This window comes from Vidua chalybeata, chromosome 1 (genome assembly GCF_026979565.1).
Source record: "Vidua chalybeata isolate OUT-0048 chromosome 1, bVidCha1 merged haplotype, whole genome shotgun sequence".
Classification (NCBI taxonomy): Eukaryota; Metazoa; Chordata; class Aves; order Passeriformes; family Viduidae; genus Vidua; species Vidua chalybeata.
Window position 1 is genome coordinate 139,558,081 of NC_071530.1, and position 27,937 is coordinate 139,586,017.

General features: G+C 39.8%; 1 protein-coding gene across 1 annotated transcript; it reads right to left on the reverse strand.

Moving 5' to 3' along the window:
* Positions 1 to 264: 264 nt before the first annotated feature.
* Positions 265 to 16,489, reverse strand: TNFRSF11B (TNF receptor superfamily member 11b). The gene is made up of 5 exons (XM_053966352.1): positions 16,291 to 16,489; positions 6,731 to 7,100; positions 3,056 to 3,250; positions 2,488 to 2,712; positions 265 to 1,412 (listed from the first exon to the last, which is right to left on the reverse strand). Exons 1-5 carry the CDS (start codon positions 16,318 to 16,320, stop codon positions 1,024 to 1,026), a joined length of 1,209 nt encoding a protein of 402 aa, XP_053822327.1. The 5' UTR covers positions 16,321 to 16,489; the 3' UTR covers positions 265 to 1,023.
* Positions 16,490 to 27,937: the final 11,448 nt, after the last annotated feature.

Sequence of the window (27,937 nt, forward strand, 5' to 3'; positions counted from 1 at the left end):
TGTGGGGCCAAATGTGTCTATGGAGTTGTAATCCATACAGCCACCTGGACCTTTTAGACTGGAACCATCAAGACTTTTGTAGCTTCTTCTACACCTTTGCAGTGATCATGAAAATCCAGTGCTGATCAATATTTACTTGGTTCACATATTAACTACTAGACCAGACAGGGAGTAGCAAAGACTCAAACCCAAGATAACTTGCCAAATCCACATAGTCTGTCTGTGTAATTAGTTCCTACTTTAGAATCAAGAGTAAAACACCAGTCAAAAACAAAACTGAAAAATTTAATTGCTTTATAAAATAAGATTATGAAATTCTATATAAAAATCCAGCTTCTTAAATATGGTACATTCACTTCCTCACAGAATATTTAAATATTCAGGTCACTTGAGCTATATTTTCACCGTATTTGAGTTAAAATCATTGGATAAATTAAAACATCCTTACCAAAAGATACCACAACTTATACAAATAACACTAAGCAATAATACATTTTTTTAAATACAAACTGTAAAGAAATTAATAACTCTTAAGGCATGCTACAAAATTTTGCCAGAAAAATATATGGAATCATATCTGTTTAACTAGAAAATATACAGTGTGCTTTCCAATTCTCTTCCTAAAATTCAGTCTCATATCCATTTAACTTAATAAATATGTACAACAAAAATGTTTATTCCTTGAAGAATATAAATAGCAAATACTGGAGTAGAGCCTGGTCTGGCATTCCTTTCTCATCTAGTGACTATAGTGGGACTTTTCAACTCTGAATGTGCAAAAATGCAGAATCAGGCCCTTAGTGTTACCATCGGGTTAATAGCTTTTACAAAAGTGATTTTTATTAAAGAAAAAAAAAAACAGCAAAAAAACATCTTCAAAACCACTGCAGGAGACTTAGAACTATTCCAGTCAGGCATTTCTATAAATAGTAAATCAAAATGTGCTGAAATAACATTCCAGTTTAATTACTGCTGGCAGTAATTAGGGAAGAATAGTCAGTGGAGAAAGAAACATATCTTGAGTTAGACACATCTTACTTTCACAGATTTAAGTTGGTTCCCTACCATTTCTAGAAAGAGTTTCTGGTATAATCTATACATTGTAAATCTGTGAAGAAACTTTATCACCTTCTTCAGGCTTTGGATGGTTCGTTTTGGAAAGTGGTACATTTTCAAGTGCTTCAGTCCATACATTAAACCTTTAATGGTGTCTTGGTCACCATTCTTTATTCTCCACAGATTGAGAAGCTTCAGAACTTGCTCTGTGGGTTGACATAGTTTCATTGTGCGCTCAACATCTTCTTTTCCCACTTTCTTGCCTGGTAAGCTTGCCATCAGCATGTTGAGATGTTCAAAGGTGAGGTTCAGGTGGCCAACATGCTTTAAGACACTGTTTTCGCAAAGATCGATATCTATAGAAAGCAAAAAGAGAAGAGAGGTTAAGTACAGCACATTACAACTTTACTGTAGCCTGCAAAAAACCTTCCAAAATTCCTAGGTGAATTTGCTTTCCAAATTTCTTTGCTTCAAATAATTAATCTTTGCTTTTTTGGGCCCATCTATACTGTAAAATGTTGTGTTTATGTGACAGGACTCCTAGTATTTGCTTCCAGTGAATGAAAATTTAGTTCATTCTCTTCAGAAATGCCTAGGCAAGCTTTGTTAGAATAGTAATTTTGAATTTTGAAGTACTCTAGACACTTCACAGACTGACATAAGCATACATACTAAATAGCAGAGGGGTAAAAAAACTATTTCTGCAGCAATTTTCAAATCTATTCTGAGTGGACAAAATGTCATTCAAATGTGGTCGTTGTTGATGGTGGTTTACATGAAAAGAGTTAGCCTGACTACTGTAAAAAAACCTTGTTATTAATACTGTAGCACTATCTCATCTTTGAAACGTGTCTTGGAATATTCAGCACAAACAAAGCTGAATCAAAGGAAAAAATGAATCAGCATGACAAAGAGGTACCAGAAGGGAAAAAGAAGGGAAAGCCTGTCTATGTATTCCTCATTCCCATGTGCCCCCACCATGTGGATAAATGTCCCAATCCAAAATATCAGCTTCTACTTTATAGAAGACAAATTGCACTCTCAGCTGCAGAGAACCAGCTCACTCTAACCTCGGTTGTTCAGATATTACAGTGGGAAACAGTTTTGTCACTTGATCAAAATTCTTTGTATGTCGTGCAGTCTCAAAAAAAGACCTTGGTCATGGCACAACACATGCTCCAAAGTGGGCAACAAGTCTGGGAAGAATTCAGTCCTTGACTGATCTGGAGAAGTGGAATTCTGTTCCTTCTTCCCCTTCTCCCTGCTCCCCCTTCTCCCCTTCTCTATGCTTACTGCCTCGATGTATCTCAGTGAAGGCCTGCAGGCCCTTCTCCAAACACAACATATCCCCAGGGAGTATTTGATCCAAGCAATTTTTTAAACGCCATACAGACGGTTTTTTATAATGCACATGCTATCACAATAAGATACCTTGGATAATCTTCTTGACCATATCCTGTTCTTTGTTTTGCTGCTTCCATAGTTTCAAAAGATGGAAGGTCTGCTCTTGAGGGCTGTGCCTTTGTTTAATCCTTTCGATATTTTCTGTGCTAACCTTTGTCCCAGGCAAGCTGTCTGCTAGTATGTTCAGCCAGTTAGGTGTGACGTGAGTAGGAACAGCAAACCTGAACATAGCCTCCTCACACAGGGTTACATCTGAAATTGGAAAGAGAAGATGTCAATTGTTATGATCTCTTCCCTTGCCTGTCTCAGACAAAAAAAAAAAAACAAAACTGAAAAACAAAAACAACCAAGCAGCAAGAATGGTAAGAAAAAGTATTTAAAAAACAGACCAAGAAGTTGTCTCTGTAGTGCTGTTTCTCGTTGTTCTTGAGTTCTTTTTGGTCTGAGCTACAATAATTAAAATTCTACTATGGCCATCACCATAGCAGGCAAAGAGCTAACAAGCTAGGTATTTTTATCCCAGATTTTGGTAAATTAATTTTAATGATAACTAAAGGTATGTTTGCAGAGCACTCTTCCTTAATATGATACACACCTATTCCACATTTTTGAGGTGTCGTATCTGTATTTTCCTGACAGATGTTGTCACGAACCTCATTTCCTTTCAAAGCTATTTTGAAACCCAGGGCACTACAGTTCGTATGCTTAAGACAGGCTGCTTTGGAGGAGGTTTCATTTGAGAAAAATCCCTCTGGACATCTCTCACATACAGTGTCACTCTCAGGGGTACCTGTGGAAACAGGAAAACAATGCATCCAATTACATATAACCTCAACTGTGGAACAAAAATTTTTAAAAAAGCAAAAAAAAACCATTCCTCTCTAAACTGTCATGCTTCTGCTTTTCATGTTTGTGATCTATTAAGAAATCACTTAGGAAAAAAAAGAGACAGAAGATGCCTTAGGAGTAGGATGTTCCTGCTGATGTAATACAGTAAATAGTACTCTTAAATATGTTTGTTACCAAATTTAAAATCAGTGATTACTGATTAAATAAGCAATTTAGTAAAGTAATATCTTTAAAACCTCAATTACTTGAGTCTATTCAGATATTACACTATGTCTGATCTTCATCCTTCAACTATACAAATATTCTGTAAAGTAAAAAAGTGGGAAAAAAATGTGTTCTGAATTTCACTCTACGATAACCGCCCAGAACCTTACTTGAATCAGTTACTTCAGTTCTAGATAAAAATACAATCCAACTCCATATCAGCTAAAGACAACAAATTTGAAATTCTTTTTGGGGTTTGAATAAAGTGTCATTAAAAGCAAAGAAAGCAGTATCCAATATTAAAAAAAAATATTTAACAGACATATATGTTTTGATTGGTGATTTATAATGCATAGTTTGACTTCAGAACTAAATATATGATACAACAACAGAATGACAACATATGGTTCTAGCACATTTACAAAGAGTAAGAAAATGAATCCATGAAATCTGAAACTATGCAGTCTAACCACCAGTGGCAGGAAAGTAACAGCATCAATACCGCTGTATACTCACTCCTAATTCATCCTTATTCATCCAACATTTAACAAGTGCCTGAAGTCTGTATCTAATACTGCTTTATTGAACATGAACTTAAGCACATTCTTAAAATTTATTTGAAAAAAATTGGAAACTATATTTGAATAAGAAAATACCTCCATCTAGTGTACTTTTTAAGTATTTACATGAGGATGTTTATTTTCATGTTAGCTTTTTAGTAATCTTTTCTTTATTTTGGGAAATCCTTAGAAGAAAAGAGTATGCATCTCAAGTTTTCAATCAGCTGTGAAATCAAGAAGAGTGCTTGCATACAACGTGACCTAGCACTTTATCAGACAACGAGTGAAAACGAAGGAGTCTATAGTTGGCAGAGACCCGGTACGTGCCAGCCCCCTCCCAAATGCTGTGCTTTCTGCAGCCCCAGCATTGCCCTTGCGCAATGTGCGCTGCCTGCAGCTCCGGGCTGGACACAGCTGCAGGCAGCACCTGCACCGCGCGGGCAGCAATTCGCTGGCCTGAGACAGCTGCATTTCAGCAACTTTCCCTGCTACAGACAGGCTGCTGTTGTGTTCTGGCAGCAAGGAAGTGGAAGAAAGGAGTGTTCCTGCAAATGGTGCATCGTTCTGCCCAGAGCTTGCTGCATAATCTTTGCAGCACAAGGGAGGACTATACCGCGTAATCCATCAGTGTTCTCAGGACTAAGCATAAAGTCACCCTCCAGCTCTACCAGCTTCTTCACTGTTTATTTCGCCGTTCTTGTTAAGGGCATGAATTGCCGCTGTCTGCCTGCCCTTCTGCCACTCCCCCCAACTCTCCTGGAATCCCCCATTCTTCCCAGGGAAACGGCAGCCGCCACCGGGGCGACAGAGCTGCCTCGCAGCAGTGCTGCTTTCCCAGTACAATGCTGCTCTAAACCCTGCCTCATACAGGGCCGACCGCGGCAGAAAGGAACAAAGCCTTAATCTTCACTCACAAAAAGGAACTACAAAGGAAGGTGATATCCCAGGGTAATCATGAACAATGGGCACCAGGGAAACAGATTTCTAATGCTTTAAGCCTTAAATGAGGCACTGGACCACACCATCTCCCTGTGTGGGAGTAGAATAATATTTTTCTGCTCTTAGGTTTTATTTCACCTGAATTTGCATCATTACAAAGTTCAAGGCTATCATATGGCAAAAAGCAGTAACACGGTGCAGTACTTGCTTATTAAACTCTTAGATGTTGCCTCACCTCAGAAACTGACTATTGACACAGGGAGATGCAATTATTTTTACAATGTTTTCATTCCTTTTTTGAGGTCTGCTTGGGTTTAGCTGGTTCAGTCTGATGGTCTTTTGGAAACTAACTTTTCAAGATATTACAAAATTCAACATTTTATCTTCTTTAAAAGTTTGCTTCATTCTGATCTGAGGGATTGAAATTTGTCTGCCATGTTTCACCATGCTCGGAGGGATGCAGCAGGATGATTGCTCAAACAATTTATACTTAGTTCATCTTCCAAAGTCTTTCTGAGGATTTTGTTTCTGGCCCCATTTGACTTGCTGCTGAGATACAGTGGAACCTCATTAACCCAAGCCCCTGGGTATAGTTTAGGTTAATGAAGGTTTACAATATGGAAATGTGGTAGCTGCCAGGTGGCAATGCTTAACAGTGGAAAGGCATCAGGGTAAAGCTTTATCAACCAATTACTCAAGGACTACTGAGCAGCTACAGCAGTGACATTTCTCCTTTCGCCAAAGCTGCTCTCCAGTGAGAGGTTCATAACCGGAAAAGGACTCCCAGACTGTCATTCAGCTCAGCACTAAAATGTACAGGCCAACCCTAGTGTTCCTCACTGCACGTATGTCATTCCTGCGGAAATCATTCTGCCTGCGGGTGTCTGAGACACTTTGATTTTCTGCATTTCCTTCCCCAGTGCTCTTCTCCGGGCAGTTATCAAGCTCTGGTACAATGACAGTTTACAATTCTTTCAGGTTGTGTTAAATACTGGAGCTAAACTGGGCCACGGCATTTGCCAAACAATAAATGATGTATTTGGTTTTGAGGGAAGAACAAATTATTGGTTTAACAATTTATGTTGTCTTAAATGAAGAATACACTCCATTGAAAAGCGCTGCTTTGCTCTATATTCCCACCAGACTTTCAGCACTATGCCAGCCTGCTTGACAAAGAAATGGTTGTTTGCTTGATAATAGTAACAGTTTCCCTAAGAAAGGAAAATTCCACTTAGGATGCTGATAATTAATTATTACCACATATTGTAGTGACACTAGAGCTATATTAATGTTGTTATAATTATATACTTGGTGTCAAACATGTAGTACTCCTGCTGTTTGTCAAGATATACAGTTGCTTGAAACAGCAGATTTCAAAATGAAAACCATTATTATTTATCACACACACAAATACTACATTCCAGATAATGTTCCTTTAAAAGAGGCAATCCATCATGTTTCTCATTAGAGTGCAATTTGCTACATTTGCTACTGCCATTAAGTTATATATTACAGCAGGAGCAGGGTATTCCACTGAGAAACCTTCCTTTGGCTACAGTCCAAATGATGCAGATTAGAACAGGTTCAATTGGCTTCACAATTTACTGTCCTGCAATTTAATCTGGACAAGCCTCTTTCCTAATCTTGTAACTGCCACGACTCGTGGACGTGCTGCAGAGCTCTGATTACGTCTGTGCGTATGGAGGAGCGGAACCCACCTGCCTGGGCAACCCCGGAGCCGGGCGGACACTCCGTGTGCCTCAAGCAGAACTCGAGCTCCAGGTACCTGCCCGGGACGCACTCGCAGACGCGGTTCTGCGTGCTGGAGCACTCCTGCCTGACGAACTGCAGCTCCTTGCAGACGGTGCTGCAGTACTGGCACTCCTCGTTGCTGTTCCACTCGTCGGCGTAGTACTGAGCCGGGCACGGAGCGCACTGCGTCGGGCTGCTGGCGCTGCAGTGCCTCTTCACGTAGCTCCCGGGAGGACACTGGTCACACAGCAGCTGGCGAGATGTCCCTGGGTCATAATGGAGATATTTGGGGGGAGAGTCATCCTGGAAGGTCCACTTGACAGAAATGTCCAAGAGCTAGCAACAGGAAAATAAAACATCAATTCCTTTTAGTTGCGGGGAGCACCATGATCACAAGAAAACCTGTGATTCAATGAGTTTATGAGTCCACTCATATTATTATCTTCAAACAAATGCTTGCATTAGAAATTTCTGATACTAGCCAGCTTCCAGACTCTCCCATGTCCATCTTAGAATGGGAACTTTTTAGGATCTTATCTAGCAAATCTTCCCAACCTGATTCCTTCCATAGATGTAGATACTATTCTTCTCTGATTTACACCCTTTTAATGTCACTGGGCAATGGCCTTTTACTGACTGGCACCAGAGAATTTGTCCAATGCACAGCAAGGGTGGGGATTATGCACCTTTATGTTCTTAAGTATTGAGTACTTCAGATGCAAAAGAAATTGTGTCTGAGCATATGAATATGACCAGTGTAGTGCACCATACCACAGATACCTTTAAAAGTGATGCCTTACACTATTTCTCTTACACTATTTTTTACAGAAATTAATGGCTAGAACAATAGAGGTTACTTTTTAATGCCTTCCATTTAATTTTGCACTGATATGCAAAAGCTTTTGGGATGTAATGTGGCAGCTACATCAAAGGAGAAGACACAGCTTGAGACAGAGGTAAAGAATGATGTGGGGTATGAAGGGCACATTAAGGACCCAATTGCATGAGCTGGAAGAGACCAGGCCAATGCTTTCATTTCCTCCCTAAAACCACAGGCTTACAGCTGTCCTGAAAAGGTGGTTCAGTACCAGCACATGCCATGACAGCTAGAGTCCTCCTGCTTCCCACAACAGTCAGCTTTGTTGGCACGACTGGGGACCTGGTGATCTGAGACAGCTTGCCTTGCTGCAGAGACAACCTCCATATAACTTTGTCTTATAACTGAAAATTTGGTTCTGTGATTGCACCAGTCTACCACAAAAATAATTCTTGAGAACCACCCTGATCTCCACAGGGTCTGCCAACAGCTCACTCTCCTCACTGATAACCCAGCATTGTCCCAGCACTGCGTGCATGGCTGCATGTGCCACTTCTCTTCCAAAGCTTGTACATTATTTTAAAAAGATGAAGTAAACTGGATATGACCTAAGATATTTTTCAGTGTATCCAATAGAATTATAGATCTGACTTGTCTTTGTTGCAATTTTAACCATGTCAGCTAACACAGAGTTGCCAATTCAATTTTAAAAATGTATTTCCTCTTTTCCAAATGTCCCCAGAGTATAAGTGGAATTAACCTTTTTTTAAAGTCTGTATTTTCTTGAGATGCTTCATTAAGGGCCTCACTTCTGCCACATCATGGCACTTCTAAAGCCATAGTCTTATTAAGTTTGGAAAGGACAATTTAAAACTTCATCTGCACTAACACAATTCACAGTAAACAAGTGCAAATACTGTTAAATGCATTCTCCTGTTGCACGTCTATGAATCCACTTTTCATACAGCTATACTTGGGCTGAGGAATGAAATGCAGATAGTATGGATATTCCCTACAGCCTCCCGTAGCTACCCTAGACTAAGTCTGATAACTTATCTGATTTCTAGAGGTGGAGATCTCACTTTTCTTGTGGTCTCAATGCACAATACCTTTCACTGTGAGAAATTCCTTATTAGTCTTTGAAGTTTGATGAACAACTCCATTTTCCTTAAATGACTGGATATGTTTTATGTGATCTATTTAACAAAGAGGGTGCAGCACATTTTTTAATAGTGAGTGGCTTTACATTGAGGAAAAATGCCCCCACCCTTGGTAAATCTACAGCTATGACTCTAGTAATAAGGAAGTCCTGCTAATCTCATTAATTGTTGATGTGAACAGTGAAGTTTTCTTCTATGGTTTTAATTCAGTAATAGATAATACAGCATCCCAGAGTCCAAGACTTGCATGGACACAAGCGTTCCCCTCACAGAACATATCTGACTACAACATGTGGCACAGGCTCTACAGACAAGCATCAACCCACACTTCACATAGGTATCTGTGGAAACCCAAGACAATTCCCAACAGAGGTGAAAATCTGACACTGTGAAGATTATTTGGGACAGCAACCAGTCATATGGGCAGCATGACCTTGTGCAGAAACACCAGTACTCCTGTTCTGCAGTGCACAGCTCCCCAGAAATCCGGAGCTGTCACTGCAGTAGCATCTGCTCCTCTGGGTTGTGCCTCTGCCCTTGGTGACACATTTTCTCGTAATGAACAGGTAGGTGAATAATTTCATAACTGTTAACTGTACTCTGCAACATGTAGGAGCAAGAATAACAAGATTTTCTCTATTTTCCTTACTCAGCTATTTACATTGAAACCATGTATGAGGCAAATAAAGTTTTGCTGCAGCGGATTGATTCAGCATTAAAATTAATTAGAATTCAATAATCAGGGTATGAAAGCATAGGGATTTGTAGGGAAAAATAGAGGCACCTGCTTCCTGAAGAACCAATGGCTGTGGAAAATAAGCCAATAAATATTGAAAACATTTCAACACAATTTGAGAGGAATTGATTTTAAAAATTGAGCAAAAGAATATTTGAACCATATGTGTGTGAGACATACTGAGTTTTGTTCTTGGAAGAACCAATAACTATAAACTAATCATGGCAACTAGAATATTATTAATCTAAATGAGCATAACCAAACCCCATAATAATAGGATAAATAAATCAGCATCACTAAAAGAACAATCAGTCTTCCCATTTGATTTTTTCTTTTTGCTTTTAAAAGAAAAGCATATCACACTTGTATTCCCCTTTTTCCCCAGAAACACATACTACGTAGCTGCAGTAATCCATTGATCAGTGGCTGAGCCACATGTATGCAGGAGCCAATTATTTTATTTAGTAAAATATTATGACAAAAAGATTCTTCGGTCAAACTAAAGATATGCAATGAATATCTCAGAATTTTACCAGCCCATTTTATAGATAATTTTCAACACAGAGCTAGATCACCATTATTACTGTTTGACTACTGTGAGCCTATTGGTGCAGTGAGCTGGGCAACTCTCTGCCATAGGACATTGAAAACAGTAGAGTTCACCTGACATAGTAATGGATGAAAATAATAAAGGACTATTAAACATAAACTTCACCTTTTGATCAAGAAATCCCAAATCAAAAACTGAATTCACAAAAATAGTGATATTGTTCTGTCCTTTTCTTCCATCTCTTCTATGCATCAGATATCAACCACTCCCATAGACAGCATATGGGTCTTTTTAGGGCATTTCTTCTGGATTTTCTTTAGACCAAATATAGCCATCAGTATGTTGCTAAGTACATTTCTAGACCTCAATCCCCAATACCACACTTCATAAGACTACTGTACGTTACTTGATCATACTTAAGAAAAGAGATCTGCAAAATTGTCTTCCATGCAGTCCAAAAACACATAGCACAACTGAGTATTCTGAATATTGATATGCAATCTGCAAATCAGAAATTATCTTTAAACCTACATCAAGTGCCAAAATAAAGTCAATCTATTTTTCAGAGGTTTTGCAAGAATTTGGTAGTAATGGTGGAAGATAATTATATCATTTTCACTAGTTTTACTGCAGCAACTTGGCACAAACAGAATGAAAAGACTGTTTTGTCCCCCAGTCCACAGAATAAGCTGGAGAGGAACATCACTAAATTGTCCTTTCTCCTGGCCTAACACACACTGAGTTTGTGCTTACATTAGGAATTTGCATCACCTGTTACAGCAGATTTGCAGAGCATAACAGATGGTGCCGAGCACCTGACATCCACATTATGTATTATTCTGAGGGGATATTTTGGACTAACTTCAATCTGCTCTCATGGACAAGCATGCATTAGTGGTTACAGTGCATCTGGTGTGTCTCTGGGGTCCATCTCTAGATTTGCTTTCATCAGTTCAGTTTACTTTGGTAAATCCACTTTGTACACTCCAGGGCTGCTCTGATATGGAAACTAAAATACAGTAAATAAAGATGATCAGGAGAGGCCCTTCAAAAGCATGTTCCTAAGACAAATTAAAATGGCATTTAAATGCATTTTATGTCCTTCCTGACATTTCCTCTCCTAAACTATGCTATGACCAACTTGATAGCAGTTTCTTAGCTACACAAAACCTCTGATTGATCTGAATGTCCATATTGAAAGGTGGTCTATTTACTAAGCACCTGAATGTCATCTATTCACTTAAGCACTATTTGAGCACAGGAAAGTGCCATGATCAGAACTTACTAGTTCTGAACAGTGGTCTCCCTAAAAGCTTCATAGAAAGCAAGATTTCTTCCATAAACATGCCTGGCTTATTTTAGTCTTGCTGGAAAAGGTGTCATGTACTTATTTGAAAGAAGGAAGAACTTACAAGTCTGGCTTCAGTCTACTGGAATCAGAAGTAGGGACAATGAATATGTTCATCCTACAACCCTTCTGAAACCAAAGCTGGCATCCATCAGTGCTGCACATGACCAAATTAATGGATTTGTCATTCAGAAGATTGTATAAAGTTCTGTTTATCCTTGTTTAGGAAAGGTTAATTCACTAGGAAGTGGTACAGAGAAAGTTTAGAAGGAAATGGAGAGCTTCTTCTTGGAGAGGATCTGGACTTTTTCAATAGCATGGCAAGTCACAAGATAAGCTATGGATTCAGTACAGATAGACAGCGAACTCAGAGAGAAGAACTTTCTCCATTAAAGGATTATACTGGCAAATGAAAAGGAGATTCTTTTGTCAGAGGAATTTTGGTAGCAGCCTTTCACTGAGAAGCAGGTGTAAGAAACACATGTGCCCTAAATATAGCTCTCAATGCTGTTCTGAAAGCAAATACAACATTTCATTTCCTGGAAGAGATGGCAAATGGACTGAAGAGATCCAGGCAGTTTCTTTCAGTTTTAAACCCTCAGCCATTTCTTTATATGCCAGCACTAAGGGAAGAAAATAATGCTCAGTATCTTTTACAACTCAACAAATTAATTGTTAGCGTGATTCATTTGTAAACAGTTTTTCTAGGGTTAGTAAAATGCAAGATTCAATTAAAAAAAAACCCAAAAAAACTAAAAAAAAAACCCTAAAAAACCCCCTAAAGGTTAGGGGTTTTTTTGTTCTATGAGTATGAAATGTTATCAATAACAAAATTCTTACAGCAAAAGAAAACCAGAATGAAACCTAATATAATTAACTACATCTAACAACCTATTGGGTGAAATGGAGTTCTAGTGTCATAAGCTCACTTCTAAAAAGACCGAAGAACTCAATCTTTCTCCATGTCCCTAGGGAAAATCATGGGCACCTCTCAGGATGGCTGTCTCAGTGTGAGGGATTGGGATGAACTGTAAATACTGAAATAGAAGTCTACTGTAAGTCAGTGTGATACAAGTAAATACTGAGAACTTATTCAAGATGAATTACTCAAGGTTAGACAGCAGCTCTTTCATTGCGTCAGCACATTAGGCCTGAAGCTATATTTCTTCATACCATCCTTATGTCAGCATACACATAAAAGGCCTGTGCAGTCCATTTGTTTGATTCCTTAGAAGATGCTTTTGAAAGAGAAATAATGTGATTGTAAAATTTCATTTCAGATCTTGGGCAAAAAAAAAAAAAATACACGCCCTTTTCTTTCATCTTTAAATGTAAGGCAAAGAGCTGCTTGATTTCTCTTGTTGAATTAAAATGAACTAGAAGGCAAAGCACATGAAGTAAAAATCCTTCAAGCATCATCCCTTTAAATCACTGCTTTGTGGCAGAAAAGAGAGTGGCTTTTCAGAATATGAAAATATTATTATATATCTTGGCTTTGTGGTTTTGGGTTGTAGACCAAAGGAGAATGTTTAATTTGCTGAGAAAGATAAATCTGTTTCTGTTTTGCATTCCACAAGTATTCCAAAGCATATTTCCTTGTGTGATAAATAATCATTCAAGACATCTGTCAGATTGCTCCCAGTGTTTGCATTGGTTTCAAAGTAAAACCTCACAACTCTCCTACTTTGCCTTCTATACAAAGTATTTGGACAAAACAAAGGCAGGAGGCTTTCACATATCCTCAGCCCTTAGGCAAAATTCCTCTCTGAAATTATGCACAGGCCCAGAGAAATCTCACTGGCAAAATATACCACTGGATGATATTATCAAGGTCCTCCTCATCAATAGCTTGTATCTCAGATCCAGTATGTGACAATGCCATGCTGGATCAGATCCACATCCACCTATTGAAAATCTCCATTGCGAAATACTTGCCATCCTGCTCTCATCCATCTCATCTTGCTATTCTGGAGGCCCATGCAATTACCAGATTTAACCTCTTTGGGCCAGCAGCTCTGCAGCACTGCTGACTTATGGGTTGCTGCAGGCTCACGAGAGCACTGCCCAGACAAAGGACCTTTCTGCAGACCACGGCCAAGTGCCAGGTACACAATGAAATCTGACATGGAGTCATCTTCACTGGTTTGAGTTCAGCTTACAAAGCTCTTCTACCATTCTACCAACTCCTTCATTGTAATCCACTCACTTTGGACATAACAGGACCTATTTTTCTTTGGAAGACACTTTATGAAGTGGAGGCACCTCTTTTACATAAGGAGTTTAATTGGTGACTCTCCTGAGTGACCCATATTCAAAAACTGAGGCTATGAAACACTGTCTTCATTTCTCTGTCAGTAAAGTGATACGTCAAAAAGTCAAGTATTGCAGAGACTTTTTGAGGCACCATTAGTTGTCATTCACAAAGCAATTTAGGGGGCTAAACTACTGTTTCATTTTCAGTGGTAGGAAAATGAAATTCAGATGAAGAGCACTTTTACATCTTATCAAAGCAGTGCTAAATTGAAAGTCTTGATTTATATGAGTTACATTTGCCTTGAAACCTGTAGAGGGAGAAAGCAGGGAAAACTAACCAGATACTCTCCAAAATATGTGTCTTACATTTTGGAATGTTATTCACCAGAGTGACAGCAAGATTTAGAGCTAACCCAGACCTGGGATGTTCCCACTGTAACTACAGTCTGCCTTTGCACTGACAGTACTATGTGCAAACAGGTGTTTTTACAGAAGGAACAAAATTAAGTTTTCCATGAGATTTGAACAGTGGGTGTTACTTCAATTGTGACTATATCTTTTGAAAATTCTTCTGGTAACCTTAGTGTTTTATTTTTAACCAAGACACATGCAGACATGCAGACAGAAAGAAAGTCAGACAGAAAGATAACTCCTACTCTCACAGGCTGCAAAGCCACTGCTGCCTACACACAGCAAACCCAACAGGCAGGCCAGAAAAAGAATGTCACATGTGCCCAGAGATCCAAAATAGAGAAAGGTCAAGTATAACAGTCAAGATAGTTACATGACAAGTAATGAGATTCAGCTCTGGGGAATTTCTTTCCATTCGTTCCAATTTCATAATGTTTGTAAACAGCTTTAGTGCTCCAACCAAACAACATATACATGAGTGCACCACCACATCATGTATAACCTTTCTGAAACCTTAGCAAAGAGGCCAAGGCTGAGAGTACACCATGCCCCAAAAGTCTTTTTAGATACAATGTCTCCAAACTAGGTTCGGAGGTATGTGAGCCAGACACACAGAACTTTGATCTATAGTTGTACCTCCTAAAAGAGTAGCTATAAAACAGATAGTACAGCTACCTTTCTGAGCTCTAGCACATCTGACAGTACTTAAACTTCACTAATTTTACTTACATTTCACAATAATTTTAAATAAATGTAATAATAATAATAACAACAATAATAATGCAGTTAAATTATGATCTCTTTGTTATGTACTGCCTCAGATGTATTTCACCTCCAAGACTCATCTGCCAGAGGATTATGCTGCACTTCAGCAAATGCTATTATTTTGTGGGAGAACATGAACAGGCACATTGCATTTAATCAAAATCAAAATCCTGATGTGATTATTTCATGACAGCCACAGATAAGAAGCTAGGTTGATAACCAGATATTGCTGAAATTCCCAGATTAATTTCCTGTAATTTCATATTGACAAAGCAGGCACAACATCAGACATGGGATGAAAAAGTTGTCCTGCGTTTCAATCTGCTGACCACAAGCCTGACAAATTTTACTTCCCGTGCACCATTAATTACTTTGGGTTTCCTTCTCAAAAAGCTCTTTCAGAAAGTTGTACATAGAGTAATAAACATGCATTACTCATCAAATCCTGGAAATCTCGTTGCATTTATAAAAAGCTTTCAGAATAAATGGATCTCAGTTCTAATGCTCTGCCACAACATTAATGCCGTTGTGCTCACCAAAACAACCCAAAAGCAAGTTACTGTGCTGTCAAGAGCGTCCTCTGAATATTATTTTTTAATGTTTTTCTTTGAAAGTTTCCTTTCAAAAAGTGCAAAAGATGAAGAGTCTCCAAATAGATGTTACACAGGATCTGTCTGTAGGCAGGTTTTAATTAAACTGAACTCATATACAATTCCATATGACTAAATGGATTAAATAACATTTTGAAAGATTTACTGCACTGCTAACATCTCTAAATTTGCATCTGGAAGTATCTTACTAAATCACCAAGTAAACAAAAACTTATTAAACAGGGGCTTATACCAGATTTAATAACCTGACTTCTCCTGTAATAGCTACTGACACAGCTACTAATTCATCACCTTCTTGCATATGAAGCTGAATTTTCTAAGCCAAGACAAGAACCACACACTTGTGGGGTTTTTTTGTGGAGTTCACAGTGGTTTTCCTGGATAAGAAAGCCAACCCAGTACCTGAGAGTGCCATTGCAGCAGAGATTAGAGGCAGGCAGGGATGGAGCTTTTGTAAATCAGAAACAAACATTCCAGCCTACAGTTTCTAAATTCATTACTCGATACAGGGTTTTGCTTCAGACCAGTATGATGAGGCCTTACAAAAGGAGAGAGGAAGTCAGTAAAAAAAAAAGCAAAATAAAAGCAAATCATGCCACTACCTTGGGAATGGGATGAAAATCCCTGCTGTCTCCCTGGAGCTGAACGTGTCCATCACATTCCAAACTCACCAGGAAAGTTTGGAGAGATGAAACAAAAAGGGTTCACCAAGAAAACGGAGAGAAGACAAAGCAACCCAGAAACAAACCACCCCCCCCTCCCAAAACCCCAAACCCAAAACAAAAACCCCAGAAGAAAAGCCGTGTGTCTCTCCAGCCTGCTGTCTGAAGCTGCAGTGCATCCTAGAGCCTATCTACCTCTGCGAAGGGACTCACCACAAGCGTGCAGCACAGGAACTTGTTCATTGTGGTCGGTGGAAGAAACCTCAGAGCGCTGGGAATCAGGCAGAGAGTCAGCGCCAGGCTCCTGCAGCTGCTTACATTCCCAACATTAAAGACACGATATATATATAGTCCCGGTGTAACAGGAAGCTTGGGCTCAGCTTTGATCACACATTCCCTGCCATGACCAAACTTTTCTCTCGCGCACTCCCCCTCACCTCCCCCCACCTCCCTCTTTTTTTTTTTTTTTTTTTCTTTTCTTTTTTTTTTTTTTTTTTACGGAACCTGTAAAACTTGGTGACTTAATGGAACCCTTTGAGCGCCGTAACCACAGAGTGGAAAATGCAGGAGGGAGTGTCGGGGGCTGGCCAGGGGAGGGTTTAATTGCTCCCTGGCTGGCTGGCTGGCTGTGCCGCCCTGCGCTCCGCTCTGCAGCGGGGCCCGAGGCGAGGCTCAGGTCCCTCGGCTCGGCTCCCCGGGGGCTCCCAGCAGCGGGACAGGCTGGAAGCGAAGGCTAGGGCGGGGAAGCTGAGGAGAAGGAGGGTCCCCGTTCGCTCCCCTTCCCTGCTGAGGCAGGAATGCGAGGGACTGCGCCCGCCTCTTGCCGAGGCGCCGCCGGCCTGCGCCGGCCCGAGGGGTTTGGCGGGGGGAGAGGCCCGGGCGAGCCCCGACCTCTTGCTGTGATTTTCCAGCGACAGCCGTGTCTTCAGCGTGCTCCTGCCCGCCCGAGAAGTCCCACTCAGGGCGCTGTTCTTCCTTCTCCCCAGTTTAAGTTAGAAAAGGGCATTTTCCTAAAGCCACAAGGATCAAACCCTGCTGTTCGTGCTTCCTGGGATTGCTCCGAGGGCTCCATGGAAGCCCCGGGGAACCTGTGTGTGCCAGGTGTGGAGCAGAGGAAAAGTGCGGAGAAAGGATTTATTTTCCCAACCTGCAGATAGCTATAAAGGATTATGGGAGCCTGTGGAATCCTGGGGTAGAAGCCAAACCTGATGTGCCTCCAGATTTCACAGATGGTTTTTTCTGCCTTTTCACAGGCCAGACCAAAACCTCAGCTCTGGACGTGCCAGCACTCGAGCATTTGAAAATGGGCCCCTTGTTGGCACCAGGCTGTGCAGTTTCTCCCCTTTGAGTCACAAGGCTGAGCAGGATTGGCAAGAGATAGGTGGAAAAAGCCTGCATATTATTTCATAAAAATTCAGCTACACTGTCTGGAAACCATCATCTTCAAGGACAGCCTCACACGTGCCTCCTTACAAATCCATAGCTGTTTGAACATGCATCAAGCATAACCTAAGATTGAAACAGATGCTGGTTATACTTGTCAGGATGATAAAAATTCAAGACACTTGAATTAGTGGTAAGTTCTCTGTAAGAAGTGATGTGAAAACTGGCACAAAAAGCTTACCACCTGAGGGAGCATTGCTGGTATTTGATGGGTAGTCACCACTTGATTAGTATTGTATCTGGAATGGATGATGCAAATGTTCCTGAAATCTTCTCAGAATTTTTAATACTTTAGCATTTATTCTTAAATACATTTAGAAACATACTGCCCAGGTAAGAGCACAGTAGTGCCAATAGATGAATTTTACCTGTACATTCCCACATTTTCATTGTGGGGCAGTGGGAAGGATTGTTCCTGACATGGACATCTTTGAGCATGTCAGGATAGCTTTGTGTGAGTATGGTATTCTCCAAGCAGGGACCAACTTCAAGTGTCAACCATAATGCTACAGCAATTCCATCAGCAGAAGTTATTAAGTGCATAAGTAAAAGTTTAAACTAAACTACTTTTATCCTCTCAAAGGCCAAGAGCTGGACATGGCAATGTGTCTCTTCTGATAGGAAGCAGTTCCAGTGTCAAGTCAGGGGATCCTGGGAGGTAGGTGAGGCTGATTGCCTTCATCTCAGATACAGCAGAAAGAAAAGCACCAACTGCATAGCAAGCTCTCTGTGTTTAATAAATACTGTTAACTGAATTTCAATGGGCTTTGGATGGGGCTATGTCTTCTCATTGCTGGTACTAGCCATAAATGCCCAATAGCTGGCTCTGTAGAGAAATAAAACTATAGCTCATAAGCCTGTTTAAACAGGTTAATGTGTATCGACAACAGTGTTCCTATCAGAATTTTCTGGAGATAGAAATATTTTTTGCAATTAACCAGAGCAGAGCAGAAAACAAATTAGAAAGCCATTTCTAAAATGAAAATGGTGCTGTTGTTAGGAAGCAGGATCTTCTTCAACACAACTATCTTGTGTATATTTTTGTTCGGAGTTAGATATACTGACTTCTCTGAAAAGATGTTTTTCATCCCTGAGCAGTGAAAAAACTGGCAGAGGTTACTGAGAAGAAAACAGATCCTCCTCAAGCTCATTTAGCTAAATGGAAGGGGAGCAAGATGTATCTGTTTCAATGACAATAGCATGTTGGGACAGCTGCTAAGGAGACCATCATTTTAACCATACATGAACATGAACATTTCAACTCTCTGTAGAGCTGGCTGTGGATGTTAGGAGAGAGCTGTATGCTTGTACTTAGTATGTTTGATCCTGAAATCACACATACACAATAAATACAGGATCCCACACTGCCATTTTCAGTGTCATTTCCAAAGAAGAACTGTGCTTTAACAAGGTTTAAACTGCAGTTTGAATGTTTTCACAAGTGTTTTACCATGTTGCCACTTTGCCTTTGGGAATTAGTTAAGACCTGAGTTTGCAGAGCATAGAATCATGGGACAAGGCAGTAAACCCTGTAATAAACACTTGTCCATGCTACTACAAAGTTGTTCTCAGCAGTGTTTAAAAGAACCACATTTGTGACTACATGCCATAACAGAGAAGGGACACAGCCTGAAATTATTTTTTAAAACTTAAGTGCCTTAAAGTATTCAGTATTCATAGTATAGTTTACAAACTGTCATAGGAAAATAAACTAAAAAATCAGGTTTTCTTCTTTCACTAACAAATCTGAAATGTTGAGTATTACAGGTGTTAAGTACTCCATTCCATGTTACAGGAATACAACTAACTTATTTTAATAGTCATTCGATAAAATGATGTAGAGACAACCCTCTAGTTAACAGAAATGGTTCACTGCAACTTGTAACAGTATGTAAGACTGGAGAAAAAGGACAAATTGCATTGGGCAGACTGAAGGTTACCAACACTGCATTACTTTCAATCTGCAGTGATGTGCTTTGGCTAGAACATCAACTTATTGATTCACTAGTAGTCATATTTCCAGACAGGTATTTATCTTTCTCTGGTTTTTATCCTCACTATTTGTATTGCTGTCCTGGATGTTATTATTGTTGTAAATCTATTTTTGTTCCCATGCATCATTATAATCACCACGTCTATAAATGGCTTTGCTCTTTCAGCCTGTCTGATATCTGGAAAAATTCACAAGTCCCGACCAGTGAGTTGGTGCTGGTAGGTGAACACTGCCTCACTGAGTCATCTCAGTATATCAGTGTGATGTTTATTGAGCCCAAGCAACAAACAGTGGGAAGACTGTGGCTTCAGCCTTGGGACTTAGAGTTCACCACATGTTGCATTTAGAGAACACTCAGAGACTCGTCATTAAGAGATTTATGTCAAACTAAGGGGAAGAGGAATCTTAAAAAGATCAATTGGCTCTGAAAGCAAATATATTAGTAGCAAGAAGGCAACAAGCTGGCATTCTACCATGCTATTACAGCTGTCCCTTAGAAACGAATCTCTCTTTAAATTGTAAGAGCTGATGATCTGAACTGAGAACACTTTGAAAATGGAGGCTTAAAGAAAACTGTTAATCTGCAAGCAATGTGGTGGTGCAGGTAGCAGGAAAATGTGTCTCAGATTTGACCAAAGTAGGAGAAAGCTTTCTGCAGCTATTGCCCCATCCTTTTTCTATAATGTAACTCAGAAACCTCAGGGAAAAAAATTTATGCCAATATATAATGAAGAAAGAGAAAAAGTATTTAGCTAATAATGTCAAGAGAAAGCTTATACCTACATGATCATCTTCATTTTAACTGTGTGGCTTGTTTTGTCTTGTAAGTGGATTTGCCTAACTTTTTTTTATTGAGACTTTGGCTTGTTTTGTAAATCTGGGGCATATACATGGGGCTAGTATGCAAAAAGGAAAATCCCTCTTGTAAAATTGTGTCCAGAGAAGGAAAAATGGAGCTTTTCCTATCAAAACAGAACTTGATTTGGATTACAGGATTCGAAGGTTGCAATGGAGGAATTGGAAAATTAGGTCAGGAAAGCTGTATAGCATTATAAGCCATAAAAAAAAAGAAAAAAAAATAGAAACATCTCCAATTTCAAAGTGAAGAAGGACATATATTCTTTGCTGTTTGGGCTTGTCTACCTAGGGAGTTAAGTCAGCTTGTGAATTTGAAGAGTGCTGGTTCCCTGTGTAGGACCCTTTGCTGGCAGATGATGTTATCTTCTCTAGTTCCCTTTTGAAGTGGATTGACACCATGTAATTCAGCTGGATTTGTGAATTTTTCAGGTTGTATGAACAACTTGAACTGGGTAGGATCAGATTCCTACCTTTCAGATGATTGTAGTTCAGGATAAGCCCCGCTCTTTGTATGAGGGTCACCAAACTGCTACACTGTAAATTTACATCCCAGCCTGCTTCACTGTCATGCCAACCTACAGGCATACCAGCATGAGCATAAGGAATGCTGCAGATCTATGAACTGAGAAATGACAGTTTTATTTAGCCATTCCTGCCCTTGCCATTTTTGGCCTTGAATTTTTTCCTAACTTGATCTCTGTGACATCAGGAGGCTTGAGGCAATGATTCAGATCCTTCAAGTACTCAGAAACCTTTGAAGTTTTCTGAAAAACTCAGTTGTAAACCCCATTTGATAAGAAGGAATTCATTGTTCCCAGAATCAACATTTCCAGTTAACACCAGTACTCCAAAAGAGAAAGAGACAGCACATATTTTACCGAAAGCTATGGAAACTGGAACTGAAACAAGACAAGCTTTAGCCAGTAAGATTTTCTGGCTAACAGGTTTTTCTTTTTTGTCTCTACTAATTTGCTTGCTACTCTGTAATTGAAGGTCACTGGTTAAGGAAAATGGTCCTCTTAGCTCATGAGGAGTGTCTGCAATTTCATTGCTTTCAGTCTGACTTCATTGTGTATATTTGGGCAGTATTAACATGGCACCAAGTTTCCCTCCTTCTGGTTTTCCGCATACGCAGGACTGTTGGGCCAGAAATGATGCCACTTTCGGCCTTCAATGAATTTTGCATGGAGATCTGAGGGGTTTTTGCTACATTTTCTGAATTCAAATCTCTCAGACACTGGGTTCATTCAACTGTGAACCAGCTATTGGCTTGTGCAGCTTGATGGACAGCCTGTATAATTTACATCCAAATGGTTTCACCACCTATGGATTGCTAGGTTCTCCCCTTTCAACCTGGAAAGTAATTAAAGGCAGTTGTCATCTGTGAGAAGAAGCTGGCTGCTCCTGGACACAAGACCTTGGCTGCTTCTTACAACAGTAAACATCTACAGTACAGCAGGGGCTTTCAATGCTGAACAATCTGAAATACAGGTGAGGTAAGAGACTGGAACCTCAAGTGTAGACTTTACTGAGGCTGGACAGAAAAGCTACTGTGAGTACTGTGAGAAAGGAATCAAACAAAATAAGAATATTTGATATAAAACCAATATATTTCAGCTGCAAATATCAAGCAATCTGCATGACAATTCTATGAGTTACATAGATACATAGATAACATTTACAAATACAGTGATTTCAGACACAGAGCGTTGCTTTTCTTCTTATTTATAGAAAGTTCCTGGCTTTGCTGTCTGACATACCAATGCCATGCTGATTTGAATTCCTCCAACAGCCTTTCCTTTTCCCACTGAACTGAGTTTAAGAATTTTGTCCACACTTTAGAGAGTGACACAGTTCTTTCCCTTACTATTTATCTTTATGTCTCTTTTCGTGTGGTTTCTGTTTCCTTTTCCATGCCACTGAGGCCAGCCTCAGCTTGCCCATTTTCCCCCAACCACCTCTATGTCTTCATCATTCGTAGATCACCCTTCTTGAATGAATATTGAAGACTCCTTTCCTACCACCCTACCCACCCTTTCTGGCTGGGAGCAATGAGTGTTTGATGGGCAGGTGTAAGTGTATGCAATATATGTGTAATATATATGCATATACATATTACAAAAAATGTATGTGCTTATGTATGTGCTTCTCTGCCTTGTACTTGCTGTACTTTTAAAAACATTCTAACATTTCTTATGTATTCTGTCTTCCTCAGGCAGGTTGCGCAGCACATCCACAAAAAAAAGACCCATTTACAACTATACACAGAAACGATCACAATAAAGTAACAACATCAATAATGAACATCCAATATTTCCTCTTCAAAACTGCTATCAGAATTTATTTGAAATTCCTTGTACAATGTCAGCTCTGCAGCTTCTGGCTTCAAAGGAAGTGAGTGCAGTGGTTCAAGCTAAGAAAAAAAAGGAGGGGCCTTTGTGAAGTAACACAGAAGGAATATGCAATTTGTGGATGATGGCAAAAGTCACTGGGAAAGCTTGCCATGTCCCTGCAGAAATAGCACAAGCTCATGTACTAAATGCTCTGAAGCACCTTTTAGGTAATTTTGTTTGTGGCCAGACTTCAAGCATAATAAAGCTTTTGTCCTTTTCTTGGCAGAAAAGGTTGAAAACCAAAAACAGGAGGGGGGAGGAGATGGAAGGAATTTCAGACTCCTCAGGAGAGGCATTCCAGCTGGTGTAGACTGTGCTACATCCTTCCTGGTTGCTGCACTGCATTCCTTTGTTTCCTCTGACCAGATATTTTCTTTTGTTTAGTCCATCAGTGCCCTGCAAAGTATGTGGTACCTCCTTGGCAATGTGGAATGCACTGCACTGTCTTTATCTTCCAGATCTGAAGTTTCCTCAGATTTAGCATTTTTATCACATGCTGCTCTTTACTCGCTGTGTTAAAAGAACTATTAATTATTGGTTTTAATTTATCTTATTCAGCACTGAGAAGTGAGCTAAATTAAGCTTTGGTGGAAGCCAAACTAACTGTCAACTTCATGCATATTTATTCTTCATCTTGAACGCAGCAGGGTGGCACCCTGAGAGCAACAGCACAGATTCCAGAGCTTCACCCAGCAGGGACCAGGACTTTTAAAGAGATTGCCCAGAGTCAGTGATTATTGTCCACAAGGGAACTCACTGATTTAAAGATTTTGCATCTACCATACTGTGCCTCAGTTAGCACAGGGGGTTCCCTGTGTTTCATGCAATGTGAATTTTGAACATTGGACATTTGACTTTTCTGTGTGTATGTGTATGTAAGATACACCTCTTCCCTGAATCCACCTTTATTCGTCTCTCCAAAAATGTATAAATTTCCCTCTCAGCTTTCTTCTAAGCTTGTCCTCTCCCAGTGGGATTTTTTTTTTTTTATGAGGATCTCCATGTTTCTAGAGCTACAGGGGTACTTCTGGCCTGCTCTCAGAGTAGGCAATACAACTTTGTACTGTAAGACAAGTTTGCACATTACCATGCCCCTTTTCAATCAGGATTCAATAATATCACTACTAGGACAAATATTAAAAAAGGAGCCTGGAGTCAGTGGTGATGGGCCATGAACCAGGCTCTTTTCAGTGAACAAGAAATTAAAGGTTCCTCCCAAGCTTTTAGTAAGAAGCCTATTTTTTTTCACAGGAAAAAAGCAGAACTTGCTTGATAAATCCATATATTGCAGGTGATGGTGCCCACTTGATCTTTAGTGAAGTTTCCCAGTAAGTGTTCCTGCAGCTGCGAGTTCAGCTCCAGGAGATGGAAGCTTGGCTCCTTGGCAGTCTGTTCTTGGACTGGCTTATGACTCAGTAGGCTTGAGAAGTGGAAAATAAAATGAGAGGAAGTGAGTGTTCACCCTACTAAAAAGTATTAACACAGAGGAGATCAATATACTTTTTCCTATGTAAAAACAGATTTTGCAAACAAGAAAGAATAGTAATAATAATAACAATTTAAAGTGGACTTTCAGTTAAAGAATTCAGTGCTGCTGCTTTAAATTGTTGATGCTGACTGCAGAAGGAAAGCTAACAGCATTCTGATTTGTTGTGAGAACTTCTCCCTAAAATGTAAAAGCCTTTCTTATCAAAAAAAGCCTTTCCCTTCTCTGCTTCTCCATCTTTTTTCATATTGCTATAAAAAGGCTAACAGTAAATGTCAATGAAAATGAAGGCAATGTGAAAATACATAGAAACTGCTGCTTTGGTATTTTTTTTTCCTGTGAATTATTTTAAACAATTTTGATCTGCATCCAGAGCAGTTTATGGAGGCACAAAACAGTGCATGTGGAACAGCAGGCAAGAATGTGGAATGAATACTAATGTACTCAAACAACCTCCCCCAAGCTCTCTTAAGCCTGAAAAATCCTTCTGCAGCATAACTACTAGTTCCTGTGGAGCTTGCTTATATCCTCATGGAGGAAAGTCCTTTAGTATTTAATACGAAATTATTATCTTTTCATACAATTTTTGAGCTGTTAGAATTTAATACAAAATTTCATCCTTTCCATACAGTAGCTTGGGTGGAAAAAAAACCCTCTACAGACTATCATGAATAAATTCTAAAATGTTTTTAGGGAAGATTTTTCAGGCCAATAATACTTTTTCATAGGATCCGCCTGAATACCCCTTGATAAATAAAATGTGATTTTTTCACAACAGTGGAATCTTGAACTAAATTGATTTTACAGGTAAATTTACCAGGACAAATTTTGACTCTTCAGTGTAAGAGGAGAACAAGAAATGGCCACCTGTGAAAAACAGAAGAAAATTGAAGGAATATAAAAATCATCTTTTTTTTCCTGAAAAATATAATTTCTGGAACGCTAAATACTTAAATTATTTAAACCTTTTTGGCACAAAATGCCAAAAGACCTTTCTTCATCTTCTAACTTTGGAGGTCTAATTACAATCTGACATATCATTCAGAGATGCCAGCTGAAGTCAACAAAGTGCACGGCGCAGAATTTGAGGCCAGACTGGTATCAGAGCAATTTTTTTTTCACTAAACCATTAATTCTGTGAAAGGGGCCAGGCAATGTCTGGCCTGCAGTAATAAAAAACTGCAATCAGTGGCATTCCCTTTTCTCGTCCCTCTGCCTTTCTATTTCTCATAAATTTTTCCTCCCATTCTACCTGTGTAATGACTTTACATGTTCAGAGTGTAAATATACTTAGGTAACCCCTCAGAAGGACATGTATAAAATTTCAGTCTTAAATGTGTGTTGGATACCTCTTTTTCATACAGATTCAAGGAACTCCAAGGACAAAGTGGCTGTTATTCCTGCTTATATGCAGAGTTTGAAGTTGCAAACAGACACAAAGTATCACAATTCCATAACTAATGACAGCAAATTTACTATTTATAAACCTTTTGTGGCATGGGCTGTTTGCAGATGTTTAGTTCCTGAAGGTCATTTCTCCACAAAAGGGCAAGGTGGGCAAGTGTAAGGCCTTTAAACAAACTGATTTCAGCTCTCTGCTAGGGCATCACTCCCATGCACTCCCAGCCAAACATCCACACTGGTCTCCCAAGTTATTTTGGCTCTGTAAGAAGAGATGGGATCTGACAATCTTGCAAAATGGAGCCTGCCATTTACTTTTCACCTTTTTAAAAATTCTATTTGGCTAAAACCCCATAAACTGGTATTGCTAACAGCTGGATTCTGCAATGAGAAGAGCTGTGTTATTACCTTGGGTAGGTAACTAAGAAGTCGTGCTGACAGGCCTTGGCATTTAGCATGCTGACTGTGACAATGGAAAGATTTATTCAAAACTACTGCATCAATTAGAGTCTGTATTTTATTTCAATGCAATATGCTTCTTGGTGTTTTGCTTTGTTTTTCCCTGTTGAATATATCAGCTGACTGTTAAAATGAGTGAAAATCCATGGCTTTCCACAGCAGCACTGCACAGAAAAGAGAAAACCAAATTGAATCCAGACATGCTGATGAGAAGGGTGAAGGAGATTCATCAGACACTCCGGCAACAGCAAAAACAGACAGTGATGTTTATCTCTCCATCTTCCTTCTCCCTGCCTCCTGGTGGCTGGAGTTGATTCAACAATGGGGGAGGTCAGAACCCAAATTAATGATCTTTTTAATGGAATCTCATTGTCCCACAGTGAAGAGCTGTTTCTTCCCTCTCCTTATCTCTGTTTATGTTCAGGCAGCCTCACTATCTTTCCCTTATTTCACCCCTCCCTCCCCCACCTTACTTCACCTTCTATCCAAAAAGGAAGTATAAAGCTATGATGTTTTTTGCTGCTACTACCATATTCACTTTCCTTGCAAGTTGTGGCATCTCTTTTGGGGCCTGTCTTGACTATTTGCATTTCATGCTTCCCTGTTTTACATTCATCACAATGGGATTGTGACCTCTTGAATGTTTTCCAAATAAATAAGGTCTAGATAAGGTCAAGCATGAGGCAGTGGCACCCCACCCATGAAGAGCAGAGTGTCAGGCACTACTTTAGACATCAGATCAAAACTCCAGTGTCTGGTGCTGTTCCACTCCCTCACCCTTTTTCTACTTAAGCAAAAGTCATCAGTAGTGATCAGAATGGCTGCATCTATAAAATGGCTGCATCAGATAAAAACACAGCAGGGCTATAAATCTTGCTCAGCAACCAAGGGCTAGCCAGCCAAACTATGGCTGATATGCAGATATCTCTATAAGGCAATCAAGTTATCCCTAGTGGACAACCCAGGACTTGTTGAACTCTCCTGCACAGAGAGTGTTGTGTGCCAGGATCTCCCCTTGAGTGGGGATGTCTCTCAAGGTTACTCCTCAAGGCTGAGAGAACCCTTATCACATCAGATACCCAGTAGGTGAATTGGGAATAGGAGTACTGAAAGTTTGAAATCTTAGCTAAGTCATAGAAAGGCTTTACTGTATATCTATGATCATACAGACATAAACCATTGACCAAGTCTGGGACTAAGCCTGAATCCAGCCACACCTGAAAATCCCTGCTGGGAAGGAGCTTATAATGCAAGGGGATCCCTTCTGAACCTCATGATTCCAGGGAGGGTCTCCTGACAGTTTTGCCTGGCACTGTCCCCTGTGCAGCACATACCCTGCTATTGAACGTTGTTAAGCCACTGTCGCATTTACCATTGAACTTTAGTAACTCACTGTCTTACACCAACAAAATGTTGTTTGTCTTACACCAACAAAATGTATTGTTGCTTCTGCCTTGAGAGTGAAGGGTGCAACTCCATCTGAGACAGAGTGAGACTCAAATCATGAGACAGTCCCCCATACTCCAGCTGGTTTCATTGTATGCCAAGGCCTCATTCCTGGGATATGTAAGTACATGTGCAACTCTAAGTGTGTCAGTGGCCCACTGCTTTGAATAGGATTACTCACACGATGAAGTACCTTCCTGAACTGGGGCTTCAGTATTGAGTTGAATGGCAGAGAAAAATGCTTTTGAGATCCATTGAAAAGTGCTAATTCAAACCCCATGTAAAATGTAGACTAGTCTGAACAGCTACATTATTTCTCTAAAAAAATATACAGCCATCTTGGCAGAGTTCACATGTTATTGAATTCATTTTTATATGACA

Bases quoted from the DNA above. Each gene is read 5' to 3' on its own strand.
- TNFRSF11B (XM_053966352.1), bottom strand. From the start codon at position 16,320: ATGAACAAGTTCCTGTGCTGCACGCTTGTG. The intron at 7,101-16,290 runs GTGAGTCCCTTC...TCCTGTTGCTAG, and splicing joins TCCTGTGCTGCACGCTTGTG to CTCTTGGACATTTCTGTCAA. The intron at 3,251-6,730 runs GTGGGTTCCGCT...CTGTTTCCACAG, and splicing joins CTCCGGGGTTGCCCAGGCAG to GTACCCCTGAGAGTGACACT.